We start from the raw sequence: 14,324 nt of genomic DNA on the forward strand, positions 1-14,324 counted from the left end.
CCAGGAGTGGGGAAAAAAAATCTGGAGAATTTGAAAACTGCCAAATATAACACCCTTACTCAAAATAAGGAGGCCAAAAAAGAAACAGGTATAAATAGGCCAGTTAACTTAACTTAGAAAATATTAGAATCCATTATAAAAAAAATGCAATAGCAGAGCACTTAGAAATACATAACACAAATCAAGTACAGTCAGCATGGCTTCATGAAGGGAAGTCATACCCAACAGCTTTATTAGAATTCTTTGAGATGACAAGCAGGATATAGGGGAACCAGTAGCTGTAGTATGTTTTAATTTCCAGAAGGCATTTGGCAAGGTACTACTAGCTCAATTATGGCTTATCCAGCCTCTCTTCATAGTTGAAACACTCCATCCCAATCAACATCTTGGTGAATTATTGGTAATTTGAAATCTTGGATACAGGTTATCACACAAAGTGCTAACAGCCCAACATTTTAAAAAGACAATTGGCAAGTCTTTGGGGTTTTAAGTGATTATATGATAACACGGAACTGAGGGGATATATTACCTCCTGAGGGCATATGAAGCATGAGACAGTAATGAAGGAATTAGTTAGAACTGTCAGATTACCACTACAGGCATTACTGATTAAGCTTAAAGCATACCGGTAGGTAACTGATGGCCAGATAGCTGCAGAGACAGGGAAATAGAATTGAAAGTTTTCAGGTTTGCCATGATCTAACTGAATGGCAGTGGACTTGATGGGCTGATTGGTCCACTTCTGCTAGGTCTTATTTTAATAAGTTTGTGACTTGATTAAGCAAGTGAGGAACTAACTTATATTCTGCTTAACTGCAGTCAATGTTGGACACCTAGGGACTTGAACACAACCTCACTTGGGGGTTGGGGGAACCTCTTACACTTAGTTTCATAATGCAAAACAATAACTTGCAGTAACTTTCAAAGTTGAATGAGTAACCTCAAATTATTAAAATCAAGTCAGTCAATTATCTGGGTCATTATTAAAGGAAAATAAACAGACTTGTGTTCTACATCACTCCAGCTTTAATCCAAAGTTATAGACAAGCAATCACATTTTGTTAAATGTATATTTTTGTATAAACATTCTGTAACAAAGTGATTACTTTAATGATTTTTTTTTAAAAACTTTTGTTAATGGAGACAGTGTATTAATTGAATATAAGCATACTTTACTACCTCAGGTGATACAGCCTTTGGCCCAACCCATCCACACCAGGTTTCCCAAACTAAACTGGTCCCAGTTGGCTGCATTTGGCCCATATCCCTCTAAACCTTCATTTGATTGTCATTATGTACTTTTTAAAAACACACTATAGTTTTAATTGCAATTAAGAAATTTTCAATTTGATTTATTGAGGAACTCGCACCAAGGAAGCAAATCTGAGATGAAGAACTCAGGGTATCAGTCATGAGTAGAGAGGATGTTATAATATACCCTATTATCTTAATAGAAAGTCATGAATAATTGACAAGGATTCAACTAACTGCCATTAGGAAGTGATGTCACTTAGATTACAGACTTTTAGAGAAACCAATCAGGAATTAGGCAGATCAAGAATGAACTGGTGATAGTGGCTCGTTAGAGTTAATAAGACTTAGTTCAGAGGGAGCCCTCTTATGGTGCAGAAATGGAGTCCCTACCCCTTAGCCTCTGCTAAAGGCCCACCTGCTCCAGACATGCATACTAACACCTCTAAAAAGGTTGATTAGAAAAATAGGTTAAATAAAAATTAAAACTTTTCCACACAAAGAATAAAGAACAAAAAGCAACAACCTGGCTGTTATGGCACTAAGTTTCTCTGACTTTGAACTGGGAGGCCTGGGTTCATGTCTGACCTGTTCCAGAAGTGTTTAATAACAGGATGATTGGAAAACAAACAAACAAACAGAAAAAAAAAATGGCCTGATTCTTAGTGGTTTGGTGTACAAGAAGGAACACAGGAAAAAAAATTTTAAAAAAAGACAACTTGCACCTAGTCAACCAGCGTTGCAAACTGACAATCCCAAAGTGGACAGATGGAAATAATACTGCTTTTATAAATTATTATTTATTTTGTACTTGTAATAAGCTTAATTGTGAAAACACTTCTGCAACAGTTTTGTAACTAGTCAGGTCTAGCTCTCCTTAGTCTATAAGTGTAATTGATTTAGGTCTCAATTAAGTGAATCATGCAATCTTGTACTATAAGTGATGAGACAGCCACAAATTGTGTTACCAGGATGCATACTCAGATCCAGAATTCAGCATATGTGAATTGCAGAAGGCAGATCATTAAATAGTAGCTCTGCTGTTAAATTTCTGGTCTTTACTGTCCAATTCTGAACAGCACTTATATCATGCACTAATCTCTGGAAATCAAGTTGATTATAGAGGCTTAAGAACCAAGTAAATTGTTAGTAACAACCTCAAGATCCAACACCAAAGGCAGGAAGAGTTATTGAAAAAAAAATCAATGTCCCAACTGGGACCCTTCAAGTTATTAAGGAAATCCATGTTAGGATCATAACACAAAGATATCAAGGGAGGGTCAATACCAAGTCAACTTTTCAGAGCAATAAGTAATTTGACACAAGTGAGTCAAGTCTAAAGTATTCCAGGGACTGCTGATTTACATACTACCTTCACTCACTAAGGGCATGTGGAACCATAAACCCATGACAAGATCTCTTTGTACTAAAGATAATTCTACACGTCAAATATACCAGAGTGGCCTGATAAGACATGAGGAAAGCTTACCCATTATTTTAATCATGATTAAACTGCAGTTTTATTTAGTTAAAGAGCAGAACCCTTACACATCTTCACTCATCAACAACTATTGTTTCATCAACCTAGACCTAATCCATCTCATTTACATAACTCCAGAGGACTATTTTCCTTCATAGTTGGAGGGCACATCATAATCAGATAAACAAAACAATACATTATTTTGGAAACTCAATCATGATTGAACTGGCATCATCCACCAGATTTTAAAAAAAGCATATTTTTGAGCTAAATACTTGATTGCTAAGAGTATTGAAATAAATTTTTAAAAATGCCACACATCCAAACTACCCCCTACAATGTTAACTGCAGATAAATTGTTTTGCAATTCAATGCATGGAATTAAACAGCATACATCAGATTGAAAAGCTGAATCACTGAACAAGAGATGATCAAATTCAATAAGTTGATCAAATTGAGTAAGTTATTGAAAAAATCTTGCCCAAGTCAGGAAGGCATGTGCTGTTTAAAATAGATGCTTAATTATATAGATGCTTATATTTTTATTATTCTTAAATTAAATTTGGTCTATGATCATCTATCATGTTTTCTCATTATTACATTTGCATTATAAATTCCAATGTCCAGATTTATAAAGAATGGTATACTTGGCTTTAAAATGGGAGAAACAATGACATCCATACAACTGGTTTCAAATATTCTCCACACTCAATTTGCACTATTTAAAAGACTAAACTTGGCCTCAACCCTGTGCACTGCTGGAGGAGACTGACTTTGTACACTTCAGCCAAATAAAAACACAAAGAAGGAGTAAAGGACTGTAGTCAATAGCCTGAATGCCCTAATTTAGGACTTATTTGCAGATTCTATTATTTTTACACAGTAAACATTATGCAAACGTAAAGCTAAGCTCAGTCTGCAAAAATTCAAGAACACTTTTATTGTTGCATTTCATACACAAAAACAGGAACCAGTGATGCTGAAATCCCAATTTTAATAAGAATCTCTCTTCACAACATGCTCAAAAGACTAATTTATGTGGGTAAACTCCCTTAGACAGATAGAACATGGAGTGGAGGTAGCCATGGAGCTGGGGAGTCTTTTTAACAATGGGCAGGATTTGGGAATCAACAGTCTTCTGGTCTTTCTTCCGCTGTTCTGTTAGTTGATATTTCTGTGAAGAGAGGAGAGTGCAAAGGTGAGGAAGAGCAAAACTTGGCAAATGAAATAATTAGAATTTGGTAATCACTTCTGGAACAAAAAGTCATGCACCGAGTGACTATTGAACTCAGTGGAGTTACATTTTTTGCCTCCCAAATGTTCGAGCCAAACGCAAAGTTTTTGTACTTTTGCTGCTATAATGTGAGGTAACAAAACAAGTTGTAAATGTAATACAATGCAGTATTTATACAGATCACTTAACATTATAAACTAAGGTTCTTCAGATACTGTATTACAAAACAAAATGTTACTGAAATAATGATATTAGGCTTGATAACAAAAAGCTTCTTCGAATAGGTAGGTGTAAAGGAATGCCTTGAAGGAGGAAAAGTAACAGAGGTTTAAGGAGCATTTAAAGTATATTAACAGCTCAACCTTTCTTCAAAGCAGTGGTGCCAGACCATTCAGCTGCAGCAACAATTCAGTTTTTGCCTGAAACTGTGGAATGGGTAAATTTCAGGTAGTAAGTAAGGTATAATGCTGTATGAAATCATCAGCCAAATTTGGAAATACTGGGTCAAAATCCTGGATCTTCCTTGTTGTGGACTAGGGACATACTTACAACCAATGAACAGCAGTGGCTCAACTCAGCTCACCACCACCCTTTCAAGGCCAACTAGGGATGGACAATAAGTGCTAGCCCAGTCAGCAACACCCACATCCTGCAAGTGAATAATATAAAAATTGCAACCAGGCTTCAAAGCCTCAACAGCACTCTATCCAAGTGGCAGCTATTATTCTAACTTTTTTGGTTAAGTGGACACAAATCAAATTATTAGAGGCACCTGAATTTTTAAACAAGCTCCTAATTATAAACTAATGACACAGAATCAAAAGAATTTTTGGTTGCATTTGAGCCCAAAAATATCCTTCGTCCAATTTCTAAACACCTTCTTTCAGTCAGCAAAAGGGAATTTTCCAAAGTACACTCAAATTGATGAGATCAGCAGCTGTCTTCTCATTCGCAAGACAATGGTTTCTGCCTTACAATACAGAAGATTGCTACTGTTTGCATCAATTTAATTGCAAATCAATACAAATTCCATTTACTAAAATTATTCTTAAGTCATATTCAACTAAAAGATGTGAATTTTCTCTGTCCACAGCTTCGAATTCACATGTTCCTATGCATGCTCATATTAAAGAACAGACTGTTAAATTAAGTATTTACACTACATCTCAGTGTATCACTGATGTATTCTTTAAACTCTGTTCACTGTTGTAATTTGGGAAATGGAGCAGAATTATAAGATGCCACAAACAATGAAATAAATACAAATATTTAACAGTTATTACTTAGCACCAGGGAACCCTTCACCCTGCCCGTCAGCTAGTGCCACAAAGTCTTATGCCTAGTTGAGAGAGGAGACAGACTTTAACAAACCAGTAGAGCAAACTACTTAAGTGTTAGTTCGGATTAAGTGCTCACAGTTCCTGAGCGGGCTTAAATCCACAATTTTCTAACAGACAAAAGATGTTACCATTGAACAAAGTGGAAACTACATCCAAGACATCACATTAAAGTAGAGATAAATAATCACCAAATCACATCATTTTTGTCAGTCAACTCAAGGCCCTTTAAGTCTCATGGAATGCAGACGACTCACTGGGTTGAGACTGTTGTTACTATAGCAAGCAAAAATTGTACCAGATCATTGTTGAAGTCAACTTCTGACACAGAGTGTAGCTTGCAACCCATATTACCATATCAGGTACCTGCACTTCCCAATTATAAAACAGAATGTAGCCTTCCTGTTTAGGTTGGTTGCAGGACAGAAATGAATAAACAAAGACACTAGCAGCACTGCATTCCTAAACTAAAAAGGTACATCTCCATACTATGTTTTATAACGTTGATACAGCTCAATACATTTCACTGACAGAGCTCTAAATGCACACTGCTGCAATAAAGAAAATCCAGCAGCCAATTTGCACACAGTAAGTTCCCATAAACAGCAAAAATATTAACAGGGATAATATTTGCTACACACCAGAGAGATCCCTCTAGCCCTTCTTCAAAGAAAGTCACAAGATCTTTCATCTTCAAAAAGCACAGTTCAAATCTTGGTTTAACATCTCAAAAATTGAAACACCCAGTACTGCACAGAAGTGCCAAATTTAGAATTTTGTGCCCAAACGTCTGGATTCCCTGAATTATCCAGATAAGCATTACATACTAATTAAATGCACAACCTGCAAAGAAAATATAAGTGACTCCCTGCCCTTTGCAGACTTCCGCGCATTGCATATTTCTATACGAATATTTTAGAATTTGTCATGTATAAACAAAGGTTGAGCCCAAAACATCAGCTATAGTTCAGAGTTCAATATTGTTACTACCAGACTGTTGCACTGATCACACAGTGGAACAGCAAGATGGTCTTTCCAATCAACCTGCAACAAGAATTATTACTTAAAGATGAAACACTGGTGCTGAACCACCTTGAACTTGCATATCAAGAGGTACTTAATCATACCCAACTACCACTGGCAGAGGGGAGATAACAGCAAATAACCTGATGCTTAAATCACAGACAACTCCAGCCAGTAACAAGTAGAAGAGAGAGCAATACAAGTATGGCAAGAAAAGAATGTCAGCTCAATGTCTCTGTACATTTTCCAAAAGGAATTGGAAAACTAATCCAGAGGAAATAAAAAGGCTCTCAGGAAGGATCAGATGAATAACTAACTGAATAGCTATTACAAGAGTCAGCACAGGCACAATGGGTCAAATATCATCATTCTGTGCTGTTACCATTCTATGGGCAAGATTTGTAATGCAGAATTTAGACAAAAATAGTACAATTGCAGATAGTCTAAATAAAGCAGCAATAAAATGCTACAATGTCAAGTGATTAAATGAGCTGGAGCATCAGAGTGCACTGTTGTCTCTACCTCTTTCTCGGTATCAAAGATCTCGCCCTCCTGGTGTTTGGGCCTGCGCAGTCTCTTCTTCTTGAAGTAGGAGTCAGTCAGGTGTTTGGGAATTTTTACACCCGACAGGTCAATCTTTGTCGATGTTGCAATGACAAATTTCTGGTGAACCCTACGCAGTGGGACACGGTTGAGGGCCAGAGGACCTACAAAAAAAATGCAAGCAAGAGGAATCAGAAAACAATCCTGAGCAGCAGATTCTTTACTTTGGTCAAAATACATCAAAGCAGATTAACAACATCAGTTCAAAGGCTGCGGCTCACTTTATCTTCTCAAGGGCAACTGGGATATGGTGGCTCAGCCAGCAACATCCACATCCCACGAATGGACAGAAAAACACAAAACCGTTCCTGTTTGATTTGATAGTCTTTGTACTCTTAGAATCTGCCTTCCAAAGACTACCATTCAGGACAGGGTTCCAAAATTACGTTACCACTAACATGAGACATTTTGCAACATTGCCTAAGTAGTTCAACAAGAGGCAGTATTATTCTCAGCAGTTCTGTGCCACTATACAATTTTTAAAAGAAGTTTGAAAACACAAAACTAATAAATTAAATGACAAGCCATGTAAACAAAATTATAACTTGCTGTGAGGATATCAGTTGGGAAATATGATTTTCTTTACAGTACTTTGTATGGAAACATGAAGGAAATTGTGACAAGTGTTAAACATAGAATTACTTCAATGTTTAAGCTTGCAGAACACCTTACAAATTGGCATACTCACGTGGGAAAATGGAAGGTGCAATTATGAACATGAAAGTTATGCAAACAGAAGTCCAAGGAAAACAACTGCAGATGCAATATACATATAGCATGAGGAAACAAATCAGAATCCAATCAATCCTGTACTCTGTCTCCTCCAACAGATGAAACTTAAGTGAAAACAACTCCGAAAGGAACTTTACTCACCAGTCACCAGCAACAGGCCACTATCAAGCTGCTTCAGGAAAATCACACGCTGTAAAGCAAAAGACAGTCAAAAATCAATCATTATTAAAATGATTATAAACTTGGGGCAGCACTGTGGCTCAGTGGTTAGAATCATAGAATCCCTACAGTGTGGAAACAGGCCCTTCGGCCCAATAAGTCCACACCGACCCTCTCAGCATCCACGCAGCATCCCCCTATAACCCACCTAATCTACACATCCCTGAACACTATGGGCAATTTAGCATAGCCAATCCACGTAGCCTGCACATCTGTGGACTGTGGGAGGAAACCAGAGCACCCGGAGGAAACCCATGCAGAGCACTGCTGCCTCACAGCGCCAGGGACCTGGGCTCGATTCCATCCTTGGGCGACTGTCTGTGTGGAGTTTGCACATTCTCCCAGTGCGTGGGTTTCCTCCGGGTGTTCCGGTTTCCTCCCACAGTCCAAAGATGTGCAGGGTAGGTGGATTGGCTATGCTAAATTGCCCATAGTGCCCAGGGATGTTTAAGTTAGATGGGTTAGACATGCAAAAACCAGGGGTGGGATAATAGGTCTGGGTGGGATGCTCTTCGGAGGGTTGGTGTGGACTTGTTGGGCCGAAAGGCCAGTTTCCACACTGTAGGGATTCTACAATTATCTGTTAACAGTATAGGTACTTGCCCTACAGATACAAAAGCAGCTTAACAAATGGGAAAAGGCAGGAAAACCAAATCCAACATAGCATGGATGTTGAGCAAAATAGAGAATGTAAACAAAAAGGTGTATGATGCACGACAGGTGAATTTTCAAGAACCAGACCAGATCTAAAAAGTAGAAGGAAAGTGAACAAGGGAAAAAAAAAGGTCTGCCAAGGACAGCATAAGAACAGAATGGCAGTCAACACGAGAAATCAAAATCTCTCCCTGGTATGCAAATCATTAAACTGATAGTATAAGGCAGGTCAGGACCTATTAAGGACAAAATGCTATGCACTAACAGGCTGAAATAGTTAATGAGTACTTTTTACCAGTAATTACTGATAAAAAGAACACCGATCAAATATCAGTGGTAGTCAACACAGAAGAGACAATGGGTTGGGTGAAAATCGATAGGTAGGATGTGATAAAAAGATTGGCTATGCTTTGAATGGATAATCTGCCCACCCTGGATGGTTTGTATCCCAGATTTTTAAGGGAAGTGAGGATAGTGATAGCAGAAGAGCTTTCCAATCTTAAATTTGTGCAACAGGATTGGACAGTGACAAATAGGATCACTTTATTCAAAAAGAGTATAAGAATAGTCACAGTTCCTACAGGCCAGTGAGATGAAGGCCAATATTTGGCAAGGAAATAAAAAAATAGCCACAGGAAAAGTTAACAGGCTCTTGAGGAGGTGTGAATTAATTAATGATAGCCAGCATGAAGTTATAAAAGACAGATTTGTGCTTGACCAAGCTAACTGAATATTTTTCAGCATAACAGCAAAAGTTGAAGGGTATGCAACAAATCTGGTCTATATGGAGTTTTAAGGAAGTGTTTGACAAGGCAACCACAAAGCAATTTAACAAAACTGAAGCTCATGGAATAGGAGGATCATTTTCAGCTTGGTTAAAAGATAGCTTGAAGACAGAAAACGAGGAGTTGTGCTAATTGATTTTCAGACTGTTAGGTGATATATGTTCGTTTTCCTCAATGGTCACTGCTCAGAACACTGCATTTTTTTCAATATATACTGGAATACAATAAAGATTCAAATTTTGTTGATGATAACAAATTTGGATGTGTAATAAACAGTGAGGATGACAGCAATTAGCTGCAACAGGATGGAGAGAAGATAATAGAATAGGCAGATAAGTGTCAGATGGCATTAAATAATAACAGCATGGTGTTGGCACTGTTCCACAGAACTCTGAAGAGACGGGGGTGGGGCGGAGTTGCTGGTTCATGTGCATTGATCTTTAAAGTCAAGTGGGTAGCAATGTAGAAAAATGTGACCAACAGGACTGCTGTAGGGCTTGCATGGATGTGATATGCAAAATGGTTTCCTTCCATATTCAAACAACCGTTTTCCATCTACGGTGTTTGGTGTAGTTACAAACATGGAAATAAAGATAAGTCAATCCGCGGACCGTTCTCACCTTACACCTGTGGCGACCGGTAAGCATGATAAGCACAGTCCCTGGGGTGATGGATGCACGAAGATGCCTTTTGTGCTGGCTGAAAGGTTTGTTACCATGACTAATCCTTTTGCGAGGGACATCTTCAGTGGGGTAATAGCGTGGCTGGAAAAGCAAATAAGACCAAAGTACGAAACTATTGCCTTCTAAAGAGTAAAGTATACAATTAGATCTAATAAAATCCTTTATGGAAATTGTGCACATTTCTCTTCACAAAAGAAACATTTCATTCTGGTTGTGCTATCAAACTTTCTAAAAATGCTCAATTTAATCAACATTGAACAGTTTAATGAAAAATCAAAACTGGAACTTTAGCCTTCTGATTTCTAGAATTTGGCCAACATTAAAAATGAAACTCTACCTGCAATGCTGAGCTGATTTTTTACTGCTGCATGATCACCACTTGTTCTCCTGTAGCTTGCTCATGTTGCCATCTGTCAACAGGTTCCATCATGGCAAGAGATTTACACCAAAGCCCACCCTCACCATATATTTAGAGATGCAGTCAATTGAGACTGCTGGACAGCAAGCAACCCCTACAATCCCTTCCCAAGTTGAAATGAAATAATTTCGAACACCACGGATTGGAAGTTAGCAATCAAATAAACCCACCAAGCTACAGATGGAGAGCAGAAAATCGTAACATATAATTCCTTCGCAGCAGTGTCAGGATTGTTACTTGGAAAGAGAATGCCAAGAATCGTGCAACTCTAATACAAAATGGCTGTACAACATCAACCTTTCTTATTTGGATGGAAAATAAATCACTGGAGTACATCAAGAAACCTCCAAGTAACAAACTCAAAATTAGCCATATTAGTTCTACCTCACCCAAAACATTTTTATAAGTTCAAAAGAAAGAAATGTTACCATTTTGCGAATTTTGACAACACGGGTACCACCATTTTTGTCTCCTCCAACAGGCTTGGTAATTGAAAAGGGAGTCTTTTCCTTCAACTTCTTCTCAATCTGAAAATCAATGAGGTCCACTTTTAAATTTTCTTATCTTGTAATTTGTTACACCACAAGACATGAAATTCCAACTTCTATCATTATCTATAAACAGAAAATTGGGCAGGAATACGTCAATGAGACCATTGAGCTTCCTCTGCCATTCAACCTGATCATAGTTTATTTTCTATCTCAATGCCTTTGTTCTGCTTTCTCCCATATCCTTGACATGCTTAGCTTATATAGTGACTTCACCTCGACGGATTCCTCTGATAATTCCACAGGATCACGACCAGAGTTAGATGGCTTATCCTGTGACAGTGATCTATTGTTAGGGCCCTCCCTGATCAGCGGGAACATCATTCCGACATCATGTCTGTCCAGCCAAATAAATGAAGTTTATACATTTCAATAAGATCCCCATTTCATTCTCCCAAATCTAGTGAATATGTGCCCAGCGAAACCAAAAACTTGGCACACCAGCAATCAATCTGGTTAGCCTTTGCTAGACTCCCTCTATGAAAAGTATATCTTTTCTTATGTAAGGAGACCAAAACTGCATATAGTACTCCAGGTATGTGGTCTTACCAGGGCCTTCTGCAGCTACAGTAAGACTTCCTTGCTCCTGTACTCAATACACCTTGTAAAGACGACTGACATGCCACGTATCTTCCTTACTGTTTGCAGCATCTGTCAGTGAACACACACAGGTCTCTTCGCACTTCAATCCTTCCCAATCCAATCTATCACCAACTGCCTAGTACACTTCCAGTGTTTTTCCCACCAAAATGGACAACTTCACATTTATATACGTTATACACCTGCCACATATTTGGTCATTCAACTTGTCTAAATTGCCCTGAAGTGTCTTTACACCCTCCTCACCACCCTCACACTCACCTAGTTTTGCACTGACAGTAAACTTGGAAACATTAAAGCTGATTCCCTCATTCATAATTTATCATCAACAATTTGGATAACCGCACAAGGTGGCCATAAGACTTAGGAGCAGAAGTAGGCCATTTAGCCCAATGACTCTGCACCTCCATTCGATAAGATCATGGTTGACCCAATTATCCTAAATCCACTTTCTTTCCTTTTCCCCAAAATCCTCGATTCCTTTACTGATTTAAAAAATACCTATCTCAGCCTTGAACACACTTGGCCTCAACAACCCACTGTGGTAGAGGAATTCCTCCTCAATGATGCATGACCACTTACTGAGGTTATGCCTCCTGGTCCTAGACTCTCCACTTTTTTGCATTTAGATAAATTTACTTCATTGCCAATTATTACATTCACATGTCTTCTTCAAGGTACATTCTCAAACTGCATGCCCATATTGTAGATCTTGTCTTTCCTTACTTTTGTCTCAGGAGCTCTATATTTTCGCTTGTACATGGCTCTCCTAGAATACATGGCAGAGCGGGAAAATCTACCGATACCCCGAGCCAGCACAGGATTGCGGCTACCATGGTGACGTGGTTTTTTCTTTTTCCCTTCCGCCATTGGTTCTTTCTTCTCTCCGGTCATCGGTTCCTTCTCTCCTGCCATCTGCCAAAAGTCACACTTTAGAAACAAGTTTGCACGTATTGGTTTCAATGTGATGTAGGCCAATAACTCATAAGTACAAATAAAACAGGCAAGATAAAGCTTCAAAAACTTAAGTTCCAGTGTGCCCAATAAACCATGCTGATGCACTAAAGCAACTTGCACCAAAATAGCTAGTGACACAAGGTTTAATTAACCAAAATCACACAACCAAGTACCAAATTGTAAGTCAAACAGTTAACATTTGTCAATTGGACATGAAGCTGCCATCTAAAATTTGAGGTAACGCAAACATTATTCTAGAAGGAACATTTGTGGAGGTCTGTGGGATGCTTAAACTTTAGCTCTGTTATAAAGTGTTAAGAAACATAGAAAACAAGAGGAGTAGGCTATGCAGTCCTTTGATTCAGTATGATCATGGCTGGTCATCCATCTCAGTATCCTGTTCCCACTTTCTCCCCTTACCCTTTCATCCCTTTAGCCCTAAGAACTATATCTAATTAATCTAATACAAATGGCTGTCACTGCTTTGCACTTTCAGTTTAGTATTTAAATAGTTAATTCCCACAGCATCTCTACCACGGAGATATTTATCCACCTGAAACATCTTGCTGCATAGATCTCAAAGTTCAACATAAATGTCTGGACAATGTGAGGGACAACATTAACAGATAATACTGACATAAGCTGCAAGGGAAATATATTTGATCAATACTGTCAATAAATCACAATGTCAATTACTGATTAAGGTTGAAAACTAGGATGAAACAAAGCACATAAATGCCTTGGAATAGTTCATTAAATCAAATGTATACTTCGGGGGGAGGGGGGAAATCAGACCAACCAACTGGATTAACCTTGTTAGGATAACACTCTGAATAAGAATAAAGTTGGATAAACGACAATTCCATGAAAATTGTAAGAGCTGATACAAAGCTATCGGCATTTCTAATCTAGATATTTTCATAACTTTTCCATCGCATCAGGAGCATTAAGGACATTTATTTACGCCATTGCCAAACCAAGCAGTCACACCGCTAAATTCCATGCATTAAGACTCCCAAGCTCCTAGTTGCTCTACTCTTTCCAGCCGGCCTCACCCCTTACATATCGTTAACTCCTTCGCCCTTCTAGTCACAGAAATTTCTAGCACGGCACAAGAACTTAGAAACCGCCATTACACCGCTACTTGTCTGAAAATGGAATCGTGCCCTGCCGGTTTCCCCGGGTCTGCAATAAGAATCACCAAAAACATCATCCAAAAACCACCTCAACTGCAAATTGGGGGTGATCTCAGCAGCTGAAACACTATATTACTCTTTTGGAGCAGTACTAATTGTGGAGAAGATTTCCTGACTCCGATGGACGCTGATTTTCAGCTGACTACTTCATGTAATAAACGCCACCATTCTTACCTTTTCTCAAAAGGAAGGGCTAGACATCCGGGCCACGTTGGTATAAGTTAATGAAACGTCACTTGACTTCCGCCAACGGGCCTGCAAAGCACTGTGGGAGTCGTAGTCAAAACCTTTAAACCACATTGAAAGGTATTAACCAAATCTCACAACAGATTTCAATATGGTCTCTCTTAGTTTTTGTTAAACCCCACATAATTCAAGTATGAATTTTTATTGATTATTGTTCAGATTCAAGATTAATACGTATAGCTAATGAATTTGCCTTACTGTTTGTACACCATTCTTTTGCTTATAGAACCGTGTGTATGAATCCGCTCCATAGAAATAACGTTGTAGTTCTTATTAACCATAGGCTTCGAGTAATTAGGGAACCCGCCTCAAGGAAATCATAATATGACTTTTGTGAGAAATACAAACATAGAATATG

The 14,324-nt window shown here is 38.4% G+C and overlaps 1 protein-coding gene across 1 annotated transcript; it reads right to left on the reverse strand.

The window, feature by feature from the left end:
• Positions 1-3,642: 3,642 nt before the first annotated feature.
• Positions 3,643-14,073, reverse strand: rpl6 (ribosomal protein L6). The gene is made up of 6 exons (XM_020523454.2): positions 12,294-14,073; positions 10,848-10,946; positions 9,939-10,082; positions 7,802-7,850; positions 6,848-7,032; positions 3,643-3,905 (listed from the first exon to the last, which is right to left on the reverse strand). The coding sequence occupies exons 1-6, from the start codon at positions 12,480-12,482 to the stop codon at positions 3,753-3,755; spliced, it is 819 nt and encodes a 272-aa protein (XP_020379043.2). The 5' UTR covers positions 12,483-14,073; the 3' UTR covers positions 3,643-3,752.
• Between the last annotated feature and the right edge of the window lie 251 nt (positions 14,074-14,324).

The sequence above is a fragment of the Rhincodon typus genome, chromosome 24 (genome assembly GCF_021869965.1).
Source record: "Rhincodon typus isolate 14 chromosome 24, sRhiTyp1.1, whole genome shotgun sequence".
NCBI lineage: Eukaryota > Metazoa > Chordata > Chondrichthyes > Orectolobiformes > Rhincodontidae > Rhincodon > Rhincodon typus.

Excerpts from the sequence above, each read along its gene's own strand:
- rpl6 (XM_020523454.2), bottom strand. The coding sequence starts at position 12,482 with ATGGCAGGAGAGAAGGAACCGATGACCGGAGAGAAGAAAGAACCAATG. Across the intron at positions 7,033-7,801 it reads TGGCCTGTTGCTGGTGACTG|GTCCTCTGGCCCTCAACCGT; the intron begins GTGAGTAAAGTT and ends TTTTTTTTGTAG. Across the intron at positions 3,906-6,847 it reads TCTTTGATACCGAGAAAGAG|AAATATCAACTAACAGAACA; the intron begins GTAGAGACAACA and ends CTCTCTTCACAG.